Here is a 23,763-nt window from a genome sequence, read left to right as displayed (position 1 = left end):
TAATATTTTAAGACAAAGAGTACAAAATGCAAAAGAATCATGTTTGTATTCATAAGTGTGTAATTAAATCTATTCAACACACCACAACAATTTTTGCTCCAAAGCCCACGTAGTCCTGCCAGGCAACACAAAGCACGTAGGGCAGGTAGAGAGTGAAGTATATAATGCCACCGCAGGCGGCTGCCAAGTTGGCACGAGAAAACAGCGTGCTGATGAGAAAGCACTGCATGATGGTAACTACGCCAAACGATCCCAGGAAGAGAAACACAACGCCGGAGTCACTGTAAGGCAGCAGGTTACCCATCTGAGAAGGACGTCAGACAAAAGAGACAGGGAGAGAAAAGAATGATGTCAGTTGTTTTCCACCTTTTAATTAAATTTGGAGACATCATGGAAAAAGAGTGACTTAATTGTGCTGAGTATGAACATCTGCAATGATCAGTGCGAGCATGTTCACTTGTTTTCTATAATTTGCTGACATTCCTTCATGGTGACATATTGGGCATACGTGTGTGTGCCTGTGGCTGCACCAACCTTCAATAACATCACCAACAACCCAGCGCTGATCAGCAGGGGGATTAAACTGCTGATGAACCAGCTGAGCCAAAGGGTGCCGTTGTTCAGTCCCATGATTCTCATAGTCTCTTTGAGACGTGCCTCTTTCTCGTATACCACTCCCTTGATGATGATAGCTACTGAGTACATCCATGCCAAGGTCATGAAAAGAGGCATTGACCGACTCATCACACGCAGGAATCTGAAAAAGCGCATTGAATGTTACACACATATCCTCTGTAGAACTGAAACACATTCTTTTTTTAACCACAGCATTCACTTACATATCATCAACGTAGCAGGGGTAGGGCATCTGCTGAATGTAGATTCCTGTCTTCTGCTTGGTGCCGGTGACAGCTCTGATAATTCCTTGTTCGATTACATCCTGCAGGTAGGAAAACCCACCCCAGACATACCGCAGGTCCTCAAAGGGGTCTGCCCTGGGACCAGGGTCCCAATATCTGCAAAACAAGATGAAAATCAAGAGGGTCAAAGGAAAAGGGAAAATAAATAAAAAACGTCTGGTCAACACGGCCACTTACCCGTCTTTAATCTTGTTTGTTCTCTCCACATTATCGATGTCCATACGAATTTTGTAATTGACATTGGGTGGCAGGTCAGTGCTGTTGTTGTGGGCAATGTCAGGAAACACGATTCCAGCCCAAAACCTCTGGTTATCAAGAAGACCCATGGACTTGTTGACCAATCGCTCCTCATTAGCCACTGGCTCCAGCTTGTCCAGGTTCACACACTGAAGGATTTTGATAAAGAATGGTTTTAATTTCAGTTTAGCTAGAAAAAAGGCACTTTTGCAATAACTTTTATCTGAAAAGTGTTCATACTGAAGACGCCATCAGCCTGCAGACATCCAGTTCAAGTGTTAAGTCCTTAACAGCTCCAAAACAAACTACTCAGCTCTTACGAATGCTAAAAAAGTTTCAGCTCAAGTAGTCACACAGTTTCTCAGAATTACATTTATTTAAACTGGAAAACAGCAATGAACTTTACACCTGATTGCACAAACTCAGGTGCTTTTGTAACCACACCAGGATTGTTTAGCTGATTTGTTGAGAGCTCCTACAGATTAGCTTCAGACTTTTTTAGTTGACAGAAGCAGACTTGTACCAGATCCTCCCACAGCAAGTCTCTACTGTGCCAACAGAAAGCTAGAAAGCATAATGAAATGTGGGTGGACGATAACAATTAAAATACACCATATGCTACATATGTATGTCATTTTTGACTGTGTACGGTTGTCCTCGACACAGTTCACAGTGCAAGAAGCTTCACACATCATATGATCTTAAAGGGTGAAACAGTCAGTAGGTCAGTGAGTTGTTTGTGATTTTGCTGAACATGTAATTGACCCTAAGTGAGGCTTTTTAAGTGATTTGTATTGCATTTGTGCATTTAATAACATTATCCGCAGTGGCTAGAGACAACAGGTCAGACAAAACCAGGTCAGATTCACATTGAGATTCACACTAAAATGATCAATTACAGTAATAAAATTATCTATATATGGGAAGTAAATAGCTGTGAGGATCTGAAAGCAGTTCAAATGCACTGAACAGTCGAAGATGATGGCAGATTTGTACTGTGATGCCAAAAAATGTGAAATTAGCTGTTATTTTTCTGCATGCATGAACACCTATTCTACAGACATAACTTCAGACTCACGTTATTATGGCTTTAATCCCAAAATCTCAAAAAACATGGCAGCACATGACAGTTTGTTGTGCACTTTTTGCTAATACATCCTTTTATTAACACTAACCTCCATGAAACGAGAAATGGTCTGTATGGCGTGGTTGGTTTCATTGAAGACGTCTCTCCAGGTGTAGACCGATCCTGCGTGTTTTTTGTTAACTGAGGTCTTAGAGAGGAATGCTGCTATGTCTGACACGCGCAACTCAGTCCCACTAAGCTGGGTGTTAAGGAACATAGCGCTGGCATTATTCTGGAGCAGGGTCTGCAAAAAGAAAAAATAACATTTAATAACAAATAAAATCAAAATAACAATGCTGATTTTGATAGAAAAAATTTTTAAGATGCTGGAAAAGCTGAAAGTTCTTTTTTCTTTCATTTAAATTGTCTTTTAACCTTCTTCTTTTTGTGATGCAAAATGCCAAACTGTGAAAAACTCCTGCATGCATTCTTGCTTGTTCAGGCAGTTTATCCCTGACAGCAACTTATCATTAAACTCAAAATGCAGCTCATTATCAGTCAGTAACATCAAAGTATTTTTACAACCCTTCACCACCAGGTGGTGCTTTATGTAATTCCCACATGAAAATGCTGAACAGATTTCTCAGGCACAGCCATGCACTGATGTATTTTTGAGAACATAATAACAAGTAAACTGACTCCAATAGGATGAATCCAGAACGATGCTCACTAATCGTGGCAGAACAAGTAGTCAACCAAGCACATGTGTGGTTGGTCCGGCTCTTTTCTTATTTGAACGAGAACAAGTGTGGCCTAAATGAGATCAGTTCTTAGTTTTGGTTTACGAGGTTTTTTTCCTCAGCTGCCAAATTCTCATTTCGATAGCTTCAAATAAATTCATCAAAAAAATCCCAGAACATAAACACTCTTTGCTATTGAGGTCACATCAGATATATAATTATACATAATTACATTTCAGTAAAGGCGATCCTTTCATGTAAACAGGAAGCACACAAAGCAGACAGTGCTGATGTGTGCCAAAGGAAAATGCCCCTGCACGCACTCACCCTGACCATGTCCATTTCCTCGCTATTCTCCATGAAGTTCCAAATCTTGGGCTTCATCTCCTCCCACATCCCTCCAAGGTCCCTCAGCACACCCAGCTCCTGGAAGGTCTTATTAACCTGAAAGACCCACCAAAGATAATTTCATTTAATGGTTCATACACACCTCTAATGGGGATTTTATATGTTAAGCGATAGCTATACCTCGTGGATGATCCTCTGTGTTGCTGGAGTGTCTGGTGTATAAAGGATCTTCCCCATGAGAAGGGGCTTCAGAGCTCGCCAGATCATTCTGGAAATGGGACTGGACTCCAGGTTCTTCATCAAATTGTTACAATAAGGAGCTGAAAAATAAAAATAGAGACATTTAAATGGTGAACCTTGTATTAGTAACAACAAAATATTTGACTAACAAACTGTACTATTGTGAAACTAAATTGATAGGTGAGCTCTGGACACTTACTGGAGGAGTTATCGTAAGTGGAAATGGGTTCACTGTCATTATCGTTGCCGTGGTTTCCAAAAAGGGCCTTGTAGTTGTTGTCTTCATACCAGTTGAGAGACTTGATTTTCAGGCCCCCTCCCTCAGGATGTCCACAGACGATACGTGACACGGCCTGGTACATCTGATTTGGAGACCCTGTAGCATTTGCGGTAAGATACAGGATCTCCTTTCGCATATCCTTCCAACTCTTCATGCTGGAAAGCTGTAGTAGAGAGAGGCAGATAGAAATGTCAACATATTGATGATTGCTAGGTGGCAGTAGGTCAAATTAGAGATCTACTTCTCATGTCCTCAAAAAATCGGTTGACAATCTTTGGTTTGTCTACACAAATAGAGATAATGCTCCTGAAAAGACCTATTTTAGACACAAAATATCATCTTAATATATTAGAACAATTTTTATGTTTCAGGCAGGAGGCTTTTTTTTTTTTTTTTACCATATTGCCTTTTTACAGTAAAGTAACTGCATATATTTAAGACTGTCACTTTTTTTTTTTTTAATTATGCAGATCCACATGGTTGAAATTCATCCTGAATGACAACATGAGTGTTTTTAATGCACCGCTGATCACTTCAAGTGTCATCCCATATGTGTTCAAAGTTGCTCTGCACACATTTCTTCTTCAGGTATTCTCAAATGTCCTGAATGATTAAACAGATAACGAGCAAAATGAAAATAATATGCCCACATCCTTATTTGAAAAGGGATCATTTGTGACAACAGTAATATAAAATGTTTGAGTGCCTGTGTGTGACACAGGAGGTGTGAAGATATTGAAGGTTATCATCTCCTCTATGGTTGGTATTCTGGACGTGGAAGTCAAGTGCTGCACTGAGGGGTGGAGACACTTAGCTGTCTGCCTGCCTCAGATAAATTTAACTGGTGTTCCTGGTCTATCGTTATGCCTGAGTATGTGTGTGCATGAGGAGAGGTCAGATAAAATGTAACACGTATTTCTGCACGTGACTTGCATGCTACTGCTGAGCAACTTACATAAAAAGCAGCTGTGATGATGATATTTATCATAGTGTACATCTCACATGTGTACGTTTTGTAACAAATAACACAGAACTTGCATTGCATTTCAACAGCAGTTATCTCTGCTAGTTTTCTGCTGCTTATGCATGTGTTTTTAATGTGCACACAGATAAAGGGAAATTGACTTTTAAGTTAGATAAACTTTGTGACATTCACTCATCATTCTGTTAAACATTTGTTTGGCATTGGCACAAAATGTAACAAATATAAAATGACCAAGATTATCTTCTTTTGCATATCCTTCCAGTTTTAATCTCCAGAAAAACTGGAATTATTGTGATGTCAACATACATTTGCATTGTTTCATCAAAGTGAAGGAAGCAGGGAGTTCATTCTGGTTCACACTGAGGTTACTATAGGTCATCAGACAAGTCCACACTAGTTCACTGTTAAGTTTCCAAACTGGTCATCAGCTACCTACACACGCAATTATGTCACCGACTCGTGACAGAGAAGGATGTCTTTTGTTAAAGTAAAAAAGAAAGAAAACAGACGATAACTTCAGCAATTCCAGCGTCACACACGCACACAAAAAACAATCAAGCATTTCAAGTCCACTCAAAGGGGGACTTTTGTGAAAGGAAGGGGGGTACTAGGGCATACGGTAATTTTGAGCTTTGTGCTTTAAGCATGGAGGATGAAGAAATCAGACCCTTTCTTGAAAAAATGAGATAAAAATGTGAAAGAAAGAAACTGAAGACAAACAAACAAACAAGACAGTGTGTGAGAGGCTGCAGCAGGAGGTAGAAATGAGCACAGAAAGCAGAGGAAGGTACAAGAACAAAGAAAGGTTACTATCGGGCGTTCTCGTAACTGGCAAACATCCGCAGGCTCCACAAGTACAGCCCTATTATTCTGACAACTGCTACTGAGTACATGCTCATTGACACAGAAACACACATGCACACACACAAACGCATATAAACACATTCAAGCCAGACAAGTAGAAACGCACACGGCTTTCTGAAATGCCACGCATTCCTGTTTTAGACTGAAATCTGCAATTTTCTTTGTCATCTTTGTCACTTAATATCAGCTGCTCCATGTCATTTTTATTCATTTATTTATTCGCTATTTGCCAGGCAAACAAATATTCAACGTAAGTTTCAAACAAAGAGAAACTGAGCCGTAATTTAAAGACCTGTTGCGTCCTACATTTGCACTCGCTGAGCTCGTTTTGTATGCGGTCGCTTTGCAGCTGATCCTGCAGCCACATCAAATGGTCACATGCTTTCCTGCTCTGTCATGTACAAAGAACTGTGGGTGATTATTTCTGCCAGTATGTGTCTGTCTGTAGTGCTGACTGGGTGCATATCAGAGTCTTTTAGGAAGTTTTGTTTTGTGGCTGTCAAAGTACATTAAAAAAATATCAGGCTGTGCATATGTGTATGTGTGTGTTTGTATTTAACACTGCATGTAGCCACCAGGCAAAATTTATATATAGGTCTGCATGAGTGCGTACTTGCCTTGTGCTGAAAACGCTTTTGTGTGACTAAATTAATGTGTCATTTCCCTAGTGGGTTACTGCCCATGTTATCTTGGGTGACTAGGTGACTAATACACACATCCATGCAGGAACTTGCACAAAAATACACACACGCACATCGACACAGACATGGAGGCAGCAGAGAAAGATCATCCTAGAGTAACCCCACAGCTGAGTCTACACAGGTTACTAAAGTTCAAGTTTCCGCTCAAGCACACAGCTATTTAGACGAGAACAGACCCTCGGAGGGCAATCCTAAAATAATTGTGAACATCAAGTCACAAGTATAAAATACATTTAGATAACTTCCAAAGAGATCCAAATTCTCAGACAAAACAATAGAATGGGAGTTGCAGGTGCACACAGTTGTTCTTTCTAATAACGTAAACCTATTAGAAAAACACATAACAATACACTGATCATTTTAAAGCAGGAAAGAGTAAATAAACTAAGAATGTTGCTGTATGCACTGTAAACTGGGCTTCTTTGTGAAAAATTCTAATGAACACTATACGAGTCAAAAAAGTTAAGTTATAAGCTTGTTCTCTCTTGTTCATCTGGTCATGTTAAGAGATTCAGCTGACTTTAAAAACTCTAAAAAGAGTTTTAAATCAATTTTTCACAAATAGTCTGCATTTGCCAGTCTTGCCAGAGAAGACAATTCATGACCCCCTTTTCAATAATTGCCACCAATCATAATGAAGGTTTTAGTATAAATTCTAAGGGGGGATTCCAGATTATTAGTGCACAAATGCCTGCCTCCTCAGCAAAACCAAAATAATCTACTTACAAACTGAGAAAAGGCTTCAGATAAAGTACTTAAGTAATTAGTTTAACAATACATTAAAAATTTAAACTCATCATGGCTAGCAGAGAAATAAAAGGCAGCGATGTCTGATTCAGACAACGACCATTATGTAAGTCTGACATGGACCATTTCTTTTTGCATAATTTTCCATGTAGTTATGAGATGCTGGTTGATAAGAATAGTTACATCTCATTGCTCCATAATGCCAGGCTCGCTCATACTACTTATCCAGTGTTTAATGAAAAGCCACGAGGTAGCTTAAAAAGTAGACATTTTTGAAAAAAAAAAACCCAAACAAACATTTGATAGGTTTGTAGCTTAAACCTATTCGCTGGAACGTTCAAGACATTTTAACTACACAGCAAAGCAAGACACGAGTAGGCAAAGTTCTTCATGTTTCTCGTGCACGGGAGAGAACTGGACAAACGTCGTTCCTTCACTTGACCCCAGTTGCTCTCGTCCACTCCCCCGTAACACTGCTCTTTTTGAGGTTACATGAATATACATAGGTTCATTAACATATGACGTCTACATACACACAAAGAGTACCTTGCCTGTGCGTTGGGTCAGAGTGTGACCCCATAAACGACTTCCCTAAACCTGCTGGTCTGGAAGTCCAGCAGTTCATCTAAACAAAAGGCACTTAGAGTAAAACAGATATAGATGTGTTTGCTATACCATGTATCAGCAAGAAAAGATACAACCTTGCTCATGATCCCAAGAGTGATCTATGCCAGAACACTCTGGAGAGGAGTGAACGCACCCCCCTCTTCATGCTACACAGAGTTGTTACAGACCTCCTAGGATGAGACATTCTTTCAATCTACAAATGATTATATACTTCTAAGCATATATGAGTAAATATTTCTAAGCATAAATGACAGTCAACAATATAAACCTGACACATTAAAAACATTAACATCTGTACTTTTTTTCATGAGGTTTGTCACAGGGCTGGTAATATGGAAAAGGGCTTTTTCTTTGCTCCTGAAGAAAAATTCTGAAAATGCATTAAGCTCTTTATGCCATTCAATAGTGATAAGCCTTGGCTTGAAACACAGGCTGTGAATGATTTTTGGTTGGGAACAAGAGGGTACATGATTGCACGTCTCCATTCTGGCAGCTGCATATCTCATCTATCAGCCAGCTAAGCAACGTCATATAATCTGCTTCTAACAAAGTAACAGACTGAAAAGAATTATAGTCTTTTTTTGGTCATTACACCACTGCATGATAGCAATTCATTCCCAATTTCAGCAACCTAAAACATAACCAAGTCTCCAGTGACGTGTAAAAGTTTCCAAGCAGCTGTGGCCAAAATGAATATAATCATGGTAAAGCACAGAGGAAGTTGTGCAAGAATGATTGCAGTTGAAATTCTTTTTTAAAAAAGATTTCATGAGATTATGCTTATCAATCATTTACACAGAACAGAGAGTGGAATAATGCAACATCAGCTGCCGAGAAGAGGAGAACACAGAAGTACATTGGTGTTCTTGCAGCTGCTTAGGAGGAACATACACCAACACATACACACACTTGCATTCACGACTGGATCTTTATGTTTTGCCAACTCACCAAGCAGGGGCCTGAGAGAAAGAAGGTTCTGTTGTAGCTTCTCTCGTTTCTAACTACACTCCAGCAACGCTAAGATACATTAGCTCAGACGTGGAAGTGAGCGTGCATGCACGTGATTCTATACTGCTTGTCTGCAATGATGTGAGACAAGCGAAGACAGTGCACCTGGTTGCCTGCTGAGCAAAGCTTTTACAGGAATATTTCACAGCCTGCTTACTTTTATCTAAGCTTCAACAAGATGCATTACTGCAGTTTTTTATGCTTTAGACTATAATTTATTTTCTACTGTTTGTACAATAACGTGATCTGTGGTGCAAAATCGCTTAAAAACAGAGGGACCCTAGTAAATCAGAGCACACTGTGTCAGTAGAGGAGATCTGATTTTATATGAGGTGTTATAAAAGACTCATATAAGAACAACCTTTTCGAATCAAAGTGCACAGTGTGCTTTCTATTACTTATTACTACCCCGACCCTAACTTTAAATATCTTTAGTGAGATTTGGTTCTTGGTAAGCATTGATTTTATAGGGGACTGAACTTTGGACACAAATACCTCAGTAACCTTGTTTGTTCGTGTTATGTTAACATGGGGGGGTTGCGTTATCTGTATACATCGGCGGTGTGTTTACCTCAACGGCCAGTGCTCCCAGGCTTTCCAGAAGATTGTCGGTTGCAGCTGAGACTTCCTGAATGTCTTTTGGATCAGACCTCACATCCCTCTGTGAGATACAAAGAGGACAGTTACTGTGCTGTAGAGATTTTTAAGGTAGCCTGCACAAATAAAAATTGATTGGCAATTTTCTAATTGCTTTTGTTCTTCCATAATATACTACTAATGACCACAGGAAAAGATTTATCACACAGGCAGAGAAAGGTGAGAAAGTTGTGGGGTAAAGAGGAAGAATAACATTTGGGTCAAAGGTGAATGAAGAGGGACCCAAGAAAGAACAACAGGTCAATGTTAGTTTGACCTAGGTTTCCATTTGTCAGACTGCTGTGAGTATACAAGTGCGTGAGAGTGTTCTCATATATCACATTTAGTTGTCAGCTGCTGGAATGTCTGAAATTCGATAAAGCACAGGTGCTTCTGAAGACAGAGTGGCTTTCTAAGAAGAGAGAAAGACAATTTAACTTTCTAGTAAGTTCTTTCTCTCTAAGTTGCTCGCTCGTCTGCCTGACTTTCTCTTGCCATAACAATTTCTCCACTGTCCCTCTGTTTTACACACACACACATGCACATACACATGCACAAATGGGGAGAAACGGACTTATGCAAGTTCCGGTCTTCATATTATGCAATTCAAATTTTTTCCTGTTGGAAAAATTTCCCAGTCTTGCATCATTGTTTTAAAGACTCAATTAAAAAGACATACACATGATTTTTTGGCTTGATAAAATCACGCTTCTCTGAGCCAGAAATGTTCCTTATTTACACGCGAGTGAGCAAGACAACACCAGCAATGGTTATTAACTTTACTGACAATGATGACATTCAGAGATATTCTCCATTTATCTCCTCCTGTGTTTGTTTCTTGTTTGAACATTCTGTGCTGCATAATGTTGGCTGACCTCTTCCCATCCTTCCAATCATGACTCACATTTCTATCATGGGTTTGGAGGGATAGGGCAGGCGTTTTGGAAACATGCAGGGAGAAGGGAGGTTAAGCTGAAAAGAAAAAAAAAAACCCCAAAGCAAACAAAAAATAGACATGGGAGCACAAAATATAAGAGATTGTGGTTATAACTATAATTCCTTTTGACCACTGACTGGTCAAAAGGTGTTTTTATAAAGAACATTTGTGATTCTCCTTGCAAAAGAAAGCTAGGGACTTCTAAAAAAAAGTACTTTGTTTGACTGAAAAACACTTTGGGGATATCTGAATAAATACATGAGCACTAGTAATAGTTTTACTATAACCACGAAGCGTCACAGTTCCGTGACAATAATGCATATTTTCCATTTTAAACAGGAAGGGCATGTCTTCCTAGTTCCGGGCAGGTACACAAAATACCACATCCCGGTCAAATATGTAAACACAGATGGCAGATTTAGAGTGCTGTACTCTGACACACTATTGAGTTACAAGTTTGTTGCTTTTTTTCATCTGTTTTCTTATGTTTCATTTTATGCCAGAAATACTAAAATAAGACGTTATATAGGTATTATTAGCAATATTACATTTGATGTCAAAATTAAGATCCATTCTAAACTTATCATTTCATGGATTTCAACTTACCCGAACAGGTTTTAGGAAGTCCAAGTTAGACAGGAAGTGGCTCTGGGCCTTGTTCAGCCAATCACTGGAACTCTTACAGATGATCTCTTGAGTCATGCGGGACACGTTGCGGTCAGCAATGTGGACAAACTCCTCCAGTGGTGTGGTGTTGCAGAGATCTCTGAGATGGAAGCCGAAACCTTTTGTGAGGACCTAAAAAGAGAGGAGGGAAAAAAGACAAAACAGGATTGAGATAATATAGAGAATAATGAAAAAGAATGCATAGGTGAGATAATGTAACAGGAGAATTTTAATGTCTGTGTGTGTTTTATATATTGAGTTAAGCTACGATGGATTTACAAGTAAAACTGCATCAAAATTTTGTGAATAACAAAGTTTGCTAGGTGACTGTTACTGGCTCTTATATGACTAATATCCAAAAAACACGCACAAACTGATAAATTCCTGAAAGCTGACCATGTAAGCAAAACAATGATGTTCCCAGAAAAAATATTATTGAGCAATTATGAGGTAAGAAACGTTCTGAATGGCGATGCTGGGTAAGCCAAGAACAAACTGGACAAACGTTAAAAGTACTCCAGTACTCCAAGCAAAACTCAATTCCAAGAAATTCATTTTGCCTTAAAAAATTATCCCTCTTTTTCTCTTTTAAAAACTCACAAAGATAGAAAGAAATTTTATTAAGCAGCTGCAGCCACAATTAAGGCCCCTTTTCCTCAAGACTGTAGAAATGTGTGTATTTGTGTCAGTGTCTTGTTTTGTAAATGTCCTTTAACATTTTTTGTTATGCCATCATGTCGATTAGACTTCACAATCTGCACAGACATACACGACTTCCAGTGTTTTCACTGGGAAAACATCAGTGCTTACAGCAGACAGGTCGAGGGACTGGGAATCACTCTCACTTTATACAACAAAGGACACAGCAATATATGGCAACACATACTTCCTTGAATTTTCTCTCCTCTCCTTCAATAATGCTCTTTATGAAATTTCTGACCAAAAGGACATCGCCCTATCTGATCAATAGCTGTCCGGGAGAGAGGAATGAGATGAACAGATGGTAAAACATGATCCCAGAGTGGGAATTTGTCTCTGAGCTTTGGTCTCTGCACGTGAGGAGAAATGTGGGGAAGGAGGAGCGGCCATGTGACTTCAGCCCTCCAACTGCTAAGCAAGGATGATGTGATGTGCTGAGGTGGGAGCTGTTGTTGAGGGTAGGCAGATCAGTCAATGTATGTTCTATGGAGTTTGTTTGCATAGAAGAAGTGTTCTGTGTGTTGACCTGCGCATGAGCATGTTCTGAATTATGGAAAATTAAACACAAGACGAGAGGAATCGTTTAAAAGTGAGGGAGGGAGCAACAGAAAAGGGAGTTTTGAATGTAAAAATAATGGAAAATAATTAAATTACTGACTTAAAAAAGAAAAAAACAATATATATAAGCATACATGACCTCATTTAAATTGTTTCCATTACACTGGGTTTAGAGAAAAAACAAACTGAACAAAAAGACTAATGATAAGGGGACAACCTCTTCACCCATCTGCCCTTCACCCACTCTGATTTTTCTCTCGGGTATTAAGGGCTTAGCTGTGCCACAGCAGAATACAGTGGCCCAATAGACGCTATGAAGCCAAGGTCATTGGATTTATTCACAAACACTGTGGCCAGGGGTGGTTATGATTATCTCATAAAAAAGAAAAAAAAAAACAGTGATACAAGTATTGGTAGTGGTTCTCAGGTGGTAAGAGAAGCTGCACGAAAACATTTAACCCATTGGTGAATGTTACTTTAAAATAAATAATAATGATTCTAGACAACTGTCTTCATTTACCTTCTCAAGATTGACATCAGCCTCCACTATATGCTTCAGGGCGTGACGAGGAAGTGACGCATTGTGATGCAGGAAGTGAGAAAGGGTTTCATCATCACGCAAAAAGTCTTTCAGCTTGAAACCTAAAGGAAAGAAATCCAGATACACTGATTAAAAATAATAATAATAATACCACTTTCTAGTGGTTGATTCTGACATAAAGACAAATAGCAGATATCCCAGGAGAAGAGGTTTAAACAAACTGCTTTCAAAAAGTTATAAGCTCTACCTAAGCACATATCTGCAAAGAGACTGTTTTTATATTGTCAAAATTCAATCTCACAATTGTAAAATTTAAAGGCCTTAATTAAAGATTCAGTGATTCGATGATAAATGACCTCCACACACAGATAATCCTTGTTTTTTTGGCTAATTCCAAAAAAAGATAAAGGAAATGAACAATGATGGCTTTACCCAGAAACACAATGTCTCATCTGCACTCGTTGTACTTTGCTGCATTCCAGTGAAGTCAAACCATTTCAGAAACTGGCTTGAGTAAGCTGTGTGGTTAAACACATGCACGCACACACACTGACTTCTCTCTATTCCTCAGCTCCAGGTTTGGAACTCAGGGTTACTACAGGGCATTCAACTTTGGACTAAATATTGTGTCTTCTTCTCCTCTATAAGGATTTATCTTCCCAGATTTTCCCATCTCTCCTTTCACACAGCGTTCTGCCCTCTAACTAACATTTTAGACCATTTGAAAGCCATCTATTTACTAGCCGTGAATGAAACTACTAACTAACTAACTAATCATGTAGCAAGAACAGGAACTCCTTCAGTTCGCAAGAATAGATTGTTGGTGGAACGACATACTTTTATATCAACTTTTTCCCTTTAAAAAAAGGTTTACGCATTCTTTTACCACCCTGCCTGATTACTGGCCGTCTATTCTGTTTTTATCTGCTCTCATCTAGTCCGTTCTCAACTATAAATCAGGAATGCTTGTTTAAAAAACATCTTCCTACAACCCCTCTCATCTTCCATTCCTTTCCCATTATCTTAAGTAAATCTTTTTCTGCTCTCTGGTTTTTATAACAAGCACAGATGCAAACGCACACAAACTCATGCAGACAGGAAACACTTGTCTCGACTGAACTGAACATCCCCCGAGAGGAAATGAAAGGGAACAGTGTGTTTCTGTGTGTTTGAGGGCACATGTGTGTTGTCACTTTTTTTACTGCCTGCAATATCTACGCGCCGTAGTGTGTGAATTGTTTGTAAGGGTGAAAGTTTTAACATCTACATCCTTTTAAAGTCCTAAATACCCTTACCAGTCCTTATGGACCTGTGCATGTACAACTAATTGTGTGCCTTTGTGTGTCTTTGTCTATGTGTGACCTCAAGTCCCAGCTGGTAACAGCTAGGGAGTATTAATAAGGTCTAATCAGCGCCCCAGTAGGAAGTCAAAGCTCCCATGGTGCACCGCATCCAAAGACCCTTCGGGACACACCAGTGTGGATGGTGCAACCTTGTTGAAATGGAAAATCTAGCAGTACTTTGTGCAGTCAGCAACTTATCACTTATCAGGAACAGGAACAGTTTTTGAAGTATTTGTTTATGTGTGTTTTTCCTGCGTTGGTGCCAGCCTGATATGAGTGCAAGTCCCATATTAACATTTGCAAGTCTGTACATGTTCCTGGCATTACCTATCACTCTTGTTTGTAATTAAACAGTACTGACATCACACACCTTAGCGACCGTGGCATCACTGGTCAAACTAGTTCAAAATCAAGCTGTCATTTCTGTGATACCAAATCTGTCACAAAAACTCATCTAACAGACTTAAGGTGAAATTAACCTCAAGGGGGGAAAAAACCTGCTGGACTGTCTACGAGTATGTTGGCATGTGAGCCTATTTGTGTTGTAGATCACTCTCCATTCACTGATTATTGATGTTACATAATAAGAACTATAATCACTGTTCTGAAAGTTTTTCAGTGTCTTTGCAAACTGTTGTTAAAGTCTCTACTTCAAAAGCTCGGGCTCAAAAAACAAAACAACACTCAAATAAAGTCTTTTAAAGCAGTCAGGCAGATTGAAGACGGTGGAAGATTCACTATGCAATTGCAATTAAGCTTTACTTCTCTGAAGATTAGCAATATGGTTAGGAATCAAAATCAAAATATATTTACCTCTCATCTACTCTTATGATATTAAACACATTTCAAAAACATATTGCATATATAGCAATGGCAATATGCAGCATATTGGATATTGCAAATTACTGCTGAATTGTTTACTTTGATGTAATTGTCCATGTCATCTCACACCACAGATATCTGTTAGATCTGATCAATGAAAATAACATACAGTGTCATCCACTTGTCTTGTTATCTAAAGTCAAAAAGCTTATCCGTGTCCACAACACTTCACAATCCACCTTTATCAGTTAAGGTCTTATTGAAATGACCTCCCTACAAGTGCTGAATTATTAACCAACATGTGAGAGGCTCCACTCTCAGCTCTTTGATCTAGGCTGTTATTCTTATAGCATCACTCTGAAGCAGCACCAGCTCTGTTTGCCCTCTTTGGCATCACACAGCGCTGTCTCTGCTCTATATCAGCTCATTTCCTTTTGTGGATTAAAAGAGATACTGAGTGGAATATGGGATTGACGACTATCAGACCGCTGCGCTTTCACAAAGCAATTATGATGAAGTGCACAGATACAGAGAAACTGTGTTAAAAAGAAACCCCATGGCTCCCTGTTCACTCCATTTAAAATAAAATGTAATAACGCACAGATAGATAAGATATATCACTGGTTTTTAAGGCATTCCAAAAAAATTCTGACAGAAAAAAGGAATACAATATCACACGCCACACAAGGCATGGAAACTGAGAAATCTTTACAATTGAAAACTGCCAGTCCATATTTTCTTTGTGTGAGCTGATTTGTTTGCAAACCATGCTTTGCTTTGTAGGAATCATTGCATAATGAATTGTATCTCCAGGCTAACAAAACGGCAAAGTCAGCTAAGGTACCCAAAATAACAAGAAACTGATTGCCGTGTTTTATTGCATAATTTATAATTGCTTTAGCTTCTCAGTATATCAGAAAATAAATGTACTTATTATTGTGTGAGTATAAAAGCAAGGAAACACTAATGAGTCAAACAAAAGAGCAGCCAGATTAATTAGACTTCCTCGTTTCACATCACCAATTAAGGGAGGTTAGTAGTTACATCACTGCTGTTTAATGTTGTTATACACTGTCCTGAAATGCCATCCTTCTGGTCCTCCTTTTTATCCTTTAATAATGTTTTTTCCATAACATCATTATATGTTTCCCCCCTAAATGTGCAAACTTTATCGGTAACAGACAGGAAGAAACAATACTCCAATCCAGACAAAGTAGAAAATCCTTATTATGATTATGCTGTGATTGTCAGGGCAGTTTAGACTTTGCTACCACCAGCGACACATAAAAGTGGAGAAGTGCAACACCCACTAGCTGCTCAGAAAACGGGCCCATGACATCTGGTGGACTGAGATAAGGGGCCTCTGAGTACTCAGGGTACCATTAGTTGCACGAGCTGGTACACTGCAAACGTGATCTTAAGTCACTTTATCTACGTTTAGCATATTTTTGTCAGTGTATTGATCTGCAACGACTGAAGTCTATCTCACTGCAGATCACAAGACATTACAGCTCTTACTTGTACCTGGAAATATATTCTTGGGTCTTTTTCAGAGTAAAAAGGGAGGAGGAGTGGGTTAAAGGGTGATCAATGATCAGTCACCTGATCCTCAAACACTTACTAACACAAAAAATACCAAATAATCAAAGGCACAAACTTACGAGCAGTGTTTTTCTGAAGATTCCTGAGGGCTCTTAGCAGTCCCTTGTAGCCTTCATAGCTCTTATCATTCTGAGTGTACAACAGGATCTTCTTGGCATCAGTGAACAGACGGGAGATTCTGGTGTTTAGAGAAGGATGAGAATTGGATGAAACAAAAAAAATGTGTTGTTTGAATTCTGTGAATCAGTGCATAAATTGTTAAATATTAATACATTTGACAGCCAAAGTACTCACATAGAATCATTAAAATTTCCCACCACCCCAGGACTCTCTCCAGGTGTGGGATTACGGAAGCAGGGGTTGTTGGCATTACAGATGATACCTTGTACCCAGGGCAGAGTACCTGCTGAAGGCATGGCCTTGTTTGGGAAGTGACCTGAAAAATATACATACAAATTCAGATATAATTTGATGTAATAATATCAGCTTTTGTTAAATGAAGTCATAAAACAGATGACAGACACTGCAGAAGAAAACCTGATAGCATTAAACTACCAACTGGGAACATATACATCATTGCAACATCAGTATTAAAGAGTGCTGATTTTATCTTTAACATAATTTGAACTCTCATGAGCTAACATTACCGATATAACCACAACTGACAGAGTAGAACCAGTTATTATAATACAAAAGATAAGAAGAGAAAGCCAACCATTGTCAGAAAGTTGACACAGCCATGATTAACTTTCTGTCATGAGTTTATTGGGTTAATTGCGATGCAGCTGAATTGAAAATTTGAGGAAATTCTGTTGGAGGTGACAACTTTCCTTTTCAAAAGTGGAAAAAAAAATCTTTATGAATACTACCAGGATTATTTTGTGCTTTCAATCAATGAGTTGCAATCTTATTGACTTAAATGGGGCCAAAGTTGTGAAACCAGCTGTATTGACAGCCAGTAATGTAATTCCCCGAGTCTTATCACATGTTCAGTCAGTGCAAGTAAATGTTGGCAAGTCCAACAGATTCTTCTATGAATAAAACAAAAATTCCCTGGATGAGTAAAGTAGTGATCTAACCCATTTGGCATAGTTTTCCTGAAATTTTTTTATAAAATGCAGAACAACTGTTAGAAAGTTCAGACCGATGATACCAAGTTCACTTAAAAGTAGGAAAAACTTGCAGAAATTTTTAAGATGATGCTTTTAACAACACTTACATTCATGTTGTTCATAGGGCGGATAATATATTCGGACTGATATCAGGATGAAAAAGATGAACAGGGGCCAGACGATCTCAATCAGCAACTGGATCTAAGACACAATGGATGATGACAAAGCTTAATCAATGAAAAGAAAGCAGGCTTTAAAATCTTCATGTGAAAAAATAAGTTAATCATCCCAAAACAATGGGTAATCTATTTTTTACCTTGCTTTTGTGTGTTTGTGTATTTACAGTTCATCTAAGGGTATTTCTACTGCTTTAAGACAGAAAAATATCAAGTGCGTGAGGAAAGGGGCTATCAGCTGTTGCTCTTCAAACATTAATCCCAGCATGACTCTAAAGTAAAGTATATGGGTTAATAAGAGGAGATGGAGTGAGACAGAGAGATCTGCTGGATTTAAGGACTGTGGATTTGTCCATCTGCTCCATATGGCTTCCTCGCTTCATCTGCTTTTGACACAGGCTTTAACAGCATGCTAGACATACAATGTAGGGATAAAGAACAAAGCCAACGTCTCAGAAAATGTACTGTATCCCATTGTTGCAAATAATTGGACCGAAAGTCACGCAGCTAAGCCGTCACTTTGAGCAGCATTTTCGACTTGATGGACAAATGGCTTAATTGTACACAGAGAAGCCTCTCCATTTATAATGGAATACTATTCAACACTTGGGAACTGAATTTCATTTACATAACTTTGAGTGTGTAGGCATCAACCAACACAAGAGTAACTGGATAATGGATCTGACACATAATTGTGTCATCAAGCTGTCTTCAACTGATTCACAGTAAACAGCAGCACTTTTCTTTCCAAGTGGCACAAAGGACAATTACACTGTTGCCATTGCATTGGGCTATGCAATGCAATAATCCGTATAAACAAGCTTCTGCAATGCTTTTATGACTAGGCATGTGGCATTGGAAGATCACATTCAAAGATTACATTTAAAGTAAACCAACTAAAAAGTGAGACAAAGCATTGCTGGGAAATCATAAACGATGGATCTGTCTTTTTTGTGACGAACAATACCATGGGCAATAGTAGGAAATTATAGCAACGATAAAACCAAACTGAAAGAAGAAAAATAAAAGGTACACAATTTCCTTGTGGGTACTGAATAAAAGGTATTTAACCCCCAAAAAATTGGTTTAGTGAAACACTGATAAATAGGAAAACATTTTAAGAGTCACGACAAACAGATAAAACAAATACCCAAATACAGGATTAATCAGTCAATTGAGCTACACTGCTACTTACAGTCTGTCTCCGTCGGTAGGTGAAGTTCTTCCAAAGCAGTAAACCCAGCTGAGTGGAGACTGCCATGTTGCCGTCTTCCCAACCTCACTGAGCACGCTCCTGCTCCTCACTGTGAATCCACACAGACAAGAAAGAGGATCAAACACTGTATAAAGGACTCATCAATAACAATCTGCTCCGCGTGAAAAGTCCACTAATTAAACAAAGTCAGCTAACTGACTAACTAAACCTCTATTCCCTGTGGATAAAGACACGGATGACAAAAAATATACCCCACTGACGCACAAAAAAAAAAAAAAAAAAAGAACAGGAAGTTGTTACATGTTACATTAGCAAAACCATGATTACCAAGATCACGCATTTCTACCGAATATGGCTGTAAACTCGGCCTCGTCATGTGACAGTAGGCCATGAACATAGAAACAAGAAATCAAAAAATAATAATGATGGCAAAAACATTCACCTATTTAACAAACTGTTTCAACCTGAAACTCAGAGCCAAGCCGAAAGTATCGCTACAGTCGACAAATGAAGCCAACTCTACTGACTGAGGAAGGGTGCTAAACCCTGCAAACTCAGGTCCACTTCATGTAGCCCCGTCTGTACCAAAGTTAAGTGACGCTTCTTCTGGGAGAATGACTGGGTGGGTGGGGGGCAAATTCGTCATCTGGTACGAGTTGTTAGCTACCACCCCCCTACCCCTCCAATCCCTTCTTTTCTTTAATCACAAAATAAAATTCATCCTGTTAACACTCAGTATCGCACACAATACTGTGTCTCGTTTAAAAGTTAAAGTTATCACCGTAAACCCATTTATTCCTATTGTTTAAAACAAAATAATCCACTGATTAATCAGAGTTTCTTTCAAATGCTTGTGAAAATCTGCGTGGGTGGAAACCTTTCCCTGCCTATTTGTTTGCACTATCTGCAGCTCAAAAAGTCCTTGGATATTTGCTCAGATGTGTTTTATGCAACGCGATCTAATGAGACTACCTATACAGTCACTTATAGTTTTATTTCAGTTTCTTTTTTTTAATACCAGAAACAACTGATGATAGAAAATTAATCAATGTGAATAATTAAAACAAGAAAGCCTTGGAAATCTGAAACACGGCATTATCAAGAATTAGTCAGTAAATTTGGTCTCCTGGTGATCAAAAGTTAACATAAAAACTCTTTAATAAAGAACTTAAGAGTCACTGCTGCTCAAGGCTGATACAATTATTAATTAAGGTCACTGAAATCTATTTTACTTGATGTTAACTGCAGTTAGAGAGGAAGACGTTGTAGCATGACATATCAAAAATAGTATAAGGGCTCATTCCTGACATCTCAACATTTCACTGAGCTCAAAAACTATTAACAGTAATGCACTTTATGTATTTTCAGATTTGATGGTTTTATTGGTGATGAAGTTGGATTATTTTTGGTGGGAGAATTAATGCTGTGCTGTTTATTACGCAGAAGTCCTTTATACAGAGAAAAGCTGGCTGGATTTCACAAAGAGCAGGATGACAAAATAACAATGTCAAGGACAGGGTGATGTTGAAACACGATCTTAACTGATCTGCCTGTGGGCTGAAAAACCTTATTAAGCCATTCATACACTTCTCTATGGTTTTACACCGCATTTTTGCTATTTCAAGCAAATAACATTTTAGTCAATCTAACCACATTCTCAGGTGTTTTGCAGCGAATTTATAAGTAATCAGTAAATCCACTTAAATGCATTAAATGTCGCAATTAAAAACTAACATGAACTTTGGGAACAGCAAACAATACTCTAACCCCTGTCCTTATTCAGCTGTACTCCTACATCTGTTTTCTCCATGAGTCACTTATTTTAATAACAGAACTCGGGGGCATATATAACAGTTTCAGAGAAACAATGTAAGATACCTGGAACTGACATGTTGAGAGCCTCTTCACTGAAAAAACAAAACTAAAAGCAAAACATCAGCTGTCTGATTTTTCGTTATTATTTTAACGCTGTTGACCATTTGTGATGACCATTCACTGAGGATGTGGGGGAGAATTCTGAAAACCCCGAAGACAAAAAAACATCATCAGCACGATCTTGTGTTTTATCACAGCTGATGGTGAATGCGGAGAACACCATGCTTATTACCATATCAGAGACAGCAATGGTGCTGTAGCAGATGGTGAACTATGCATACAATGCATTCTTTCTATGCATTTCGTCATTTAACACACACAGTGAATAGATGTCACTATTCTTTTCTACTAAATACATGGGATTTAAAAAGAAAAACATATGTTTTGTCTTTTTACTGGCAAAATTTATTGTTCTGTAACTGCCCACCCCCTTCCCCTCAACTGAACCCCGCGTTTGCGTCCTTATTGCCAATTACAAACCTTTGCATTCATTTACCTTTAATTCTATCTATATTTTCTCCAATAATACAACCAGCTCAACATGACATCCCGATAAATCATTATCGATCAGTCCACCCTCCGGGATTTGTATGATTCTGAGACACGACGTGGTGGAAATGCGTCGCATACAGAGAGACACGAGCGGTTCTGCTTAGTGATGAGAAGCCCGTACAGTGCAGAGACAATGCGCCTCTAGTGGTAGACACACAAATTTTTTTCTTTTTAATACTTGTTTACCATCAATCCTCGCTCACGTGTTATATCACTCTCACACATGATTTCCCCCCCTTGACTTCATTGTCTTGCTTTGTGTAAAACACCTGACAAATCACTCAAGAGTTTTTATAGAGAGCGTTTTCGATATTAAGAAAAAAAAGAAATATAAAATCGTCGATGCTTTACTGGAAAGACGCGTTTATGCTTCCCTAAATCACGAATGAAAAAAACAACCTACAGTAATGCATCTCGTCATCACTGCGTACATAGCTACACATAAAAAAAACCTACATTCTCGTCACCACTGCGCACATACACATAGATTTAAAAGAAAAAGACTTTTTTTTCACTGACAACAAAAAACTAAAATAAAGGAAGAAATTATAAGCAGCATATAGTTAATAGTCATAGTTGAAATTGGCCACCTTTTGCACTACAACCAAATGTCAACGATATAGCAGACTTCAAATCATCGTCTGACAGAGTTTTGTGCTTCTGTTTCACTGTGTTACTGAGCTGAGGTTACTGGCGGTCATCAGCTTTGCGACGCTGACCCACAGCAGCAGCATCAAGTAAGCCAAAGTGAAGGCACAAGTAGGGTGAGCAAACCTTCAGCATTAAGAGGCAACAAATGGGACGAGAAAATATCGATGTAACAAAGACCACCTATACATACAACTGTTACCATGCAAAGCGCTCTGTCGTGGATTTGCGTTAATTGAGGAAGAATGTAGATATTTTTTGTTTGTTTGTTTTTACGTCTTTAGTTTTTCTTTAAGGGTTTGCAAAAGAGGACATTGCAACAAACTGCCTTTTATTTTTGGTATACCTCACCGGAAGTCCTGTACTTGACTATAGCTACCTTGACATCGCTTTTTTTAACACCACATAAGACACTTGCGCCACAAAAGAGCAAAAAATAAGGTAAGAAAAGATGCATTCACTTGTACTTAAAAAAAACCCCAACAGTACTGACTTAAACTTAAAGTGTCTATTCAGGCACATTAACGTCACTGGTTAACTCCGCGACGTTAATGCAAAAACGTCGACTAATAATTAGCCAATAATTAAACAATATAAATTTTCATCAAAGAAGAAAACTAAATTTTCACTCACGCGGACTGAGAATATTAAGATGACAACGTCTTCATAAATAGTAATATGATTTTTTTTCTTTAAAAGAGATATTCTCACACTCTTTGTTAAACAAAGAAACGCACAGTTTCTCACAAAAGTCAAAACTGCGCTTCCAAATCACCGACCTGTATCCTGCACGGTGTTTATATCCACTCCTTCTCATAAATTGAAATCCTTCGTTCAAAGGTTGAATAAAATGTTCTCCTCAGTTGTTACGGTGTACCGTTGCTCTCTCTCTCACTGGCTGACAAAATGTTTTTTTCTTGTCCGCCAGGGTTTTATAGCGCAGCTCGATGCGGAGCAGAGAAGAGCAGCAGCAGAGGTAACTAACGGTCACCGTTTGTTGCTGCTCCCATATAAGGAAAGCACGTGCGGAGGCAAAACATGTCTTAAAGGGCCAGCGACACTCGCGCGCCTCTGTGCACTGTGCCGCTTTTCAATAAGTGGATGATTCATGGAAAAATTCAATTAGCAACAACACTTCTTTTAGACTTAATCAGATTACTGACCATTGTTCTATATCCATTCAATAATAATAATAATAATAATAATGCGTTATTATCTCTTTCTCTTGATAATTTAAGTAAAATTATGCACAGTGGATTGAGTTCAAGAAATTTAAAATGATATTAGGTATACAACATAATCGTAAAAATGTAGAACACAATATGTATTAGATTCTGTAAATTCTGTAAATATAACATTTCCATATCCATATGTTGTGTGGGTAAAGGGCATGGATATATTGATAATTTAGAGAATGAATGTTTAAAAGGCCTATACAAACACAGAACAGTTTCTATTTCAAAAGGTCCTGTAGATAAACAAGGGAGTTGCAACAATACTGGATGTTCAGTCAACAAACTGTACACTTGTATTCTTCCTGAAACGCAATACTATAGGTGAGTCTTAATGTGGCTCTATCTGTATATGTGTATTCTTCCTCCTGGCCAATGCGTGCAC

At 38.5% G+C, this 23,763-nt stretch overlaps 1 protein-coding gene across 2 annotated transcripts in view; it reads right to left on the bottom strand.

Moving 5' to 3' along the window:
* The window catches only part of LOC146572916 (phospholipid-transporting ATPase ABCA1-like), a 35,281-nt gene extending 12,192 nt beyond the window's left edge, over positions 1-23,089 (bottom strand). For both annotated transcript variants that reach the window (XM_085277370.1, XM_085277371.1), the window contains exons 1-16: positions 22,926-23,089; positions 19,051-19,159; positions 17,787-17,880; positions 16,862-17,003; positions 16,627-16,745; positions 12,780-12,901; positions 10,943-11,134; positions 9,335-9,424; positions 3,751-3,994; positions 3,492-3,631; positions 3,291-3,407; positions 2,333-2,527; positions 1,098-1,306; positions 840-1,016; positions 535-757; positions 83-304 (exon numbers count right to left, since the gene is read on the bottom strand). In XM_085277370.1, the coding sequence (XP_085133496.1) occupies positions 83-304; positions 535-757; positions 840-1,016; positions 1,098-1,306; positions 2,333-2,527; positions 3,291-3,407; positions 3,492-3,631; positions 3,751-3,994; positions 9,335-9,424; positions 10,943-11,134; positions 12,780-12,901; positions 16,627-16,745; positions 16,862-17,003; positions 17,787-17,880; positions 19,051-19,116 (2,352 nt within the window). In that variant the 5' untranslated portion in view covers positions 19,117-19,159; positions 22,926-23,089. The remainder of the gene's footprint in view (positions 1-82; positions 305-534; positions 758-839; positions 1,017-1,097; positions 1,307-2,332; positions 2,528-3,290; positions 3,408-3,491; positions 3,632-3,750; positions 3,995-9,334; positions 9,425-10,942; positions 11,135-12,779; positions 12,902-16,626; positions 16,746-16,861; positions 17,004-17,786; positions 17,881-19,050; positions 19,160-22,925) is intronic.
* Between the last annotated feature and the right edge of the window lie 674 nt (positions 23,090-23,763).

The sequence above is a fragment of the Mchenga conophoros genome, linkage group LG6, assembly GCF_057382185.1.
Source record: "Mchenga conophoros isolate Kocher_MC1m ecotype Shallow Benthic linkage group LG6, M_conophoros_male_GT1.1, whole genome shotgun sequence".
In the NCBI taxonomy this organism is placed as follows: Eukaryota; Metazoa; Chordata; class Actinopteri; order Cichliformes; family Cichlidae; genus Mchenga; species Mchenga conophoros.
Note: the sequence above shows the minus strand (reverse complement) of the source record. Positions and strands in the feature narration are given on the sequence as shown.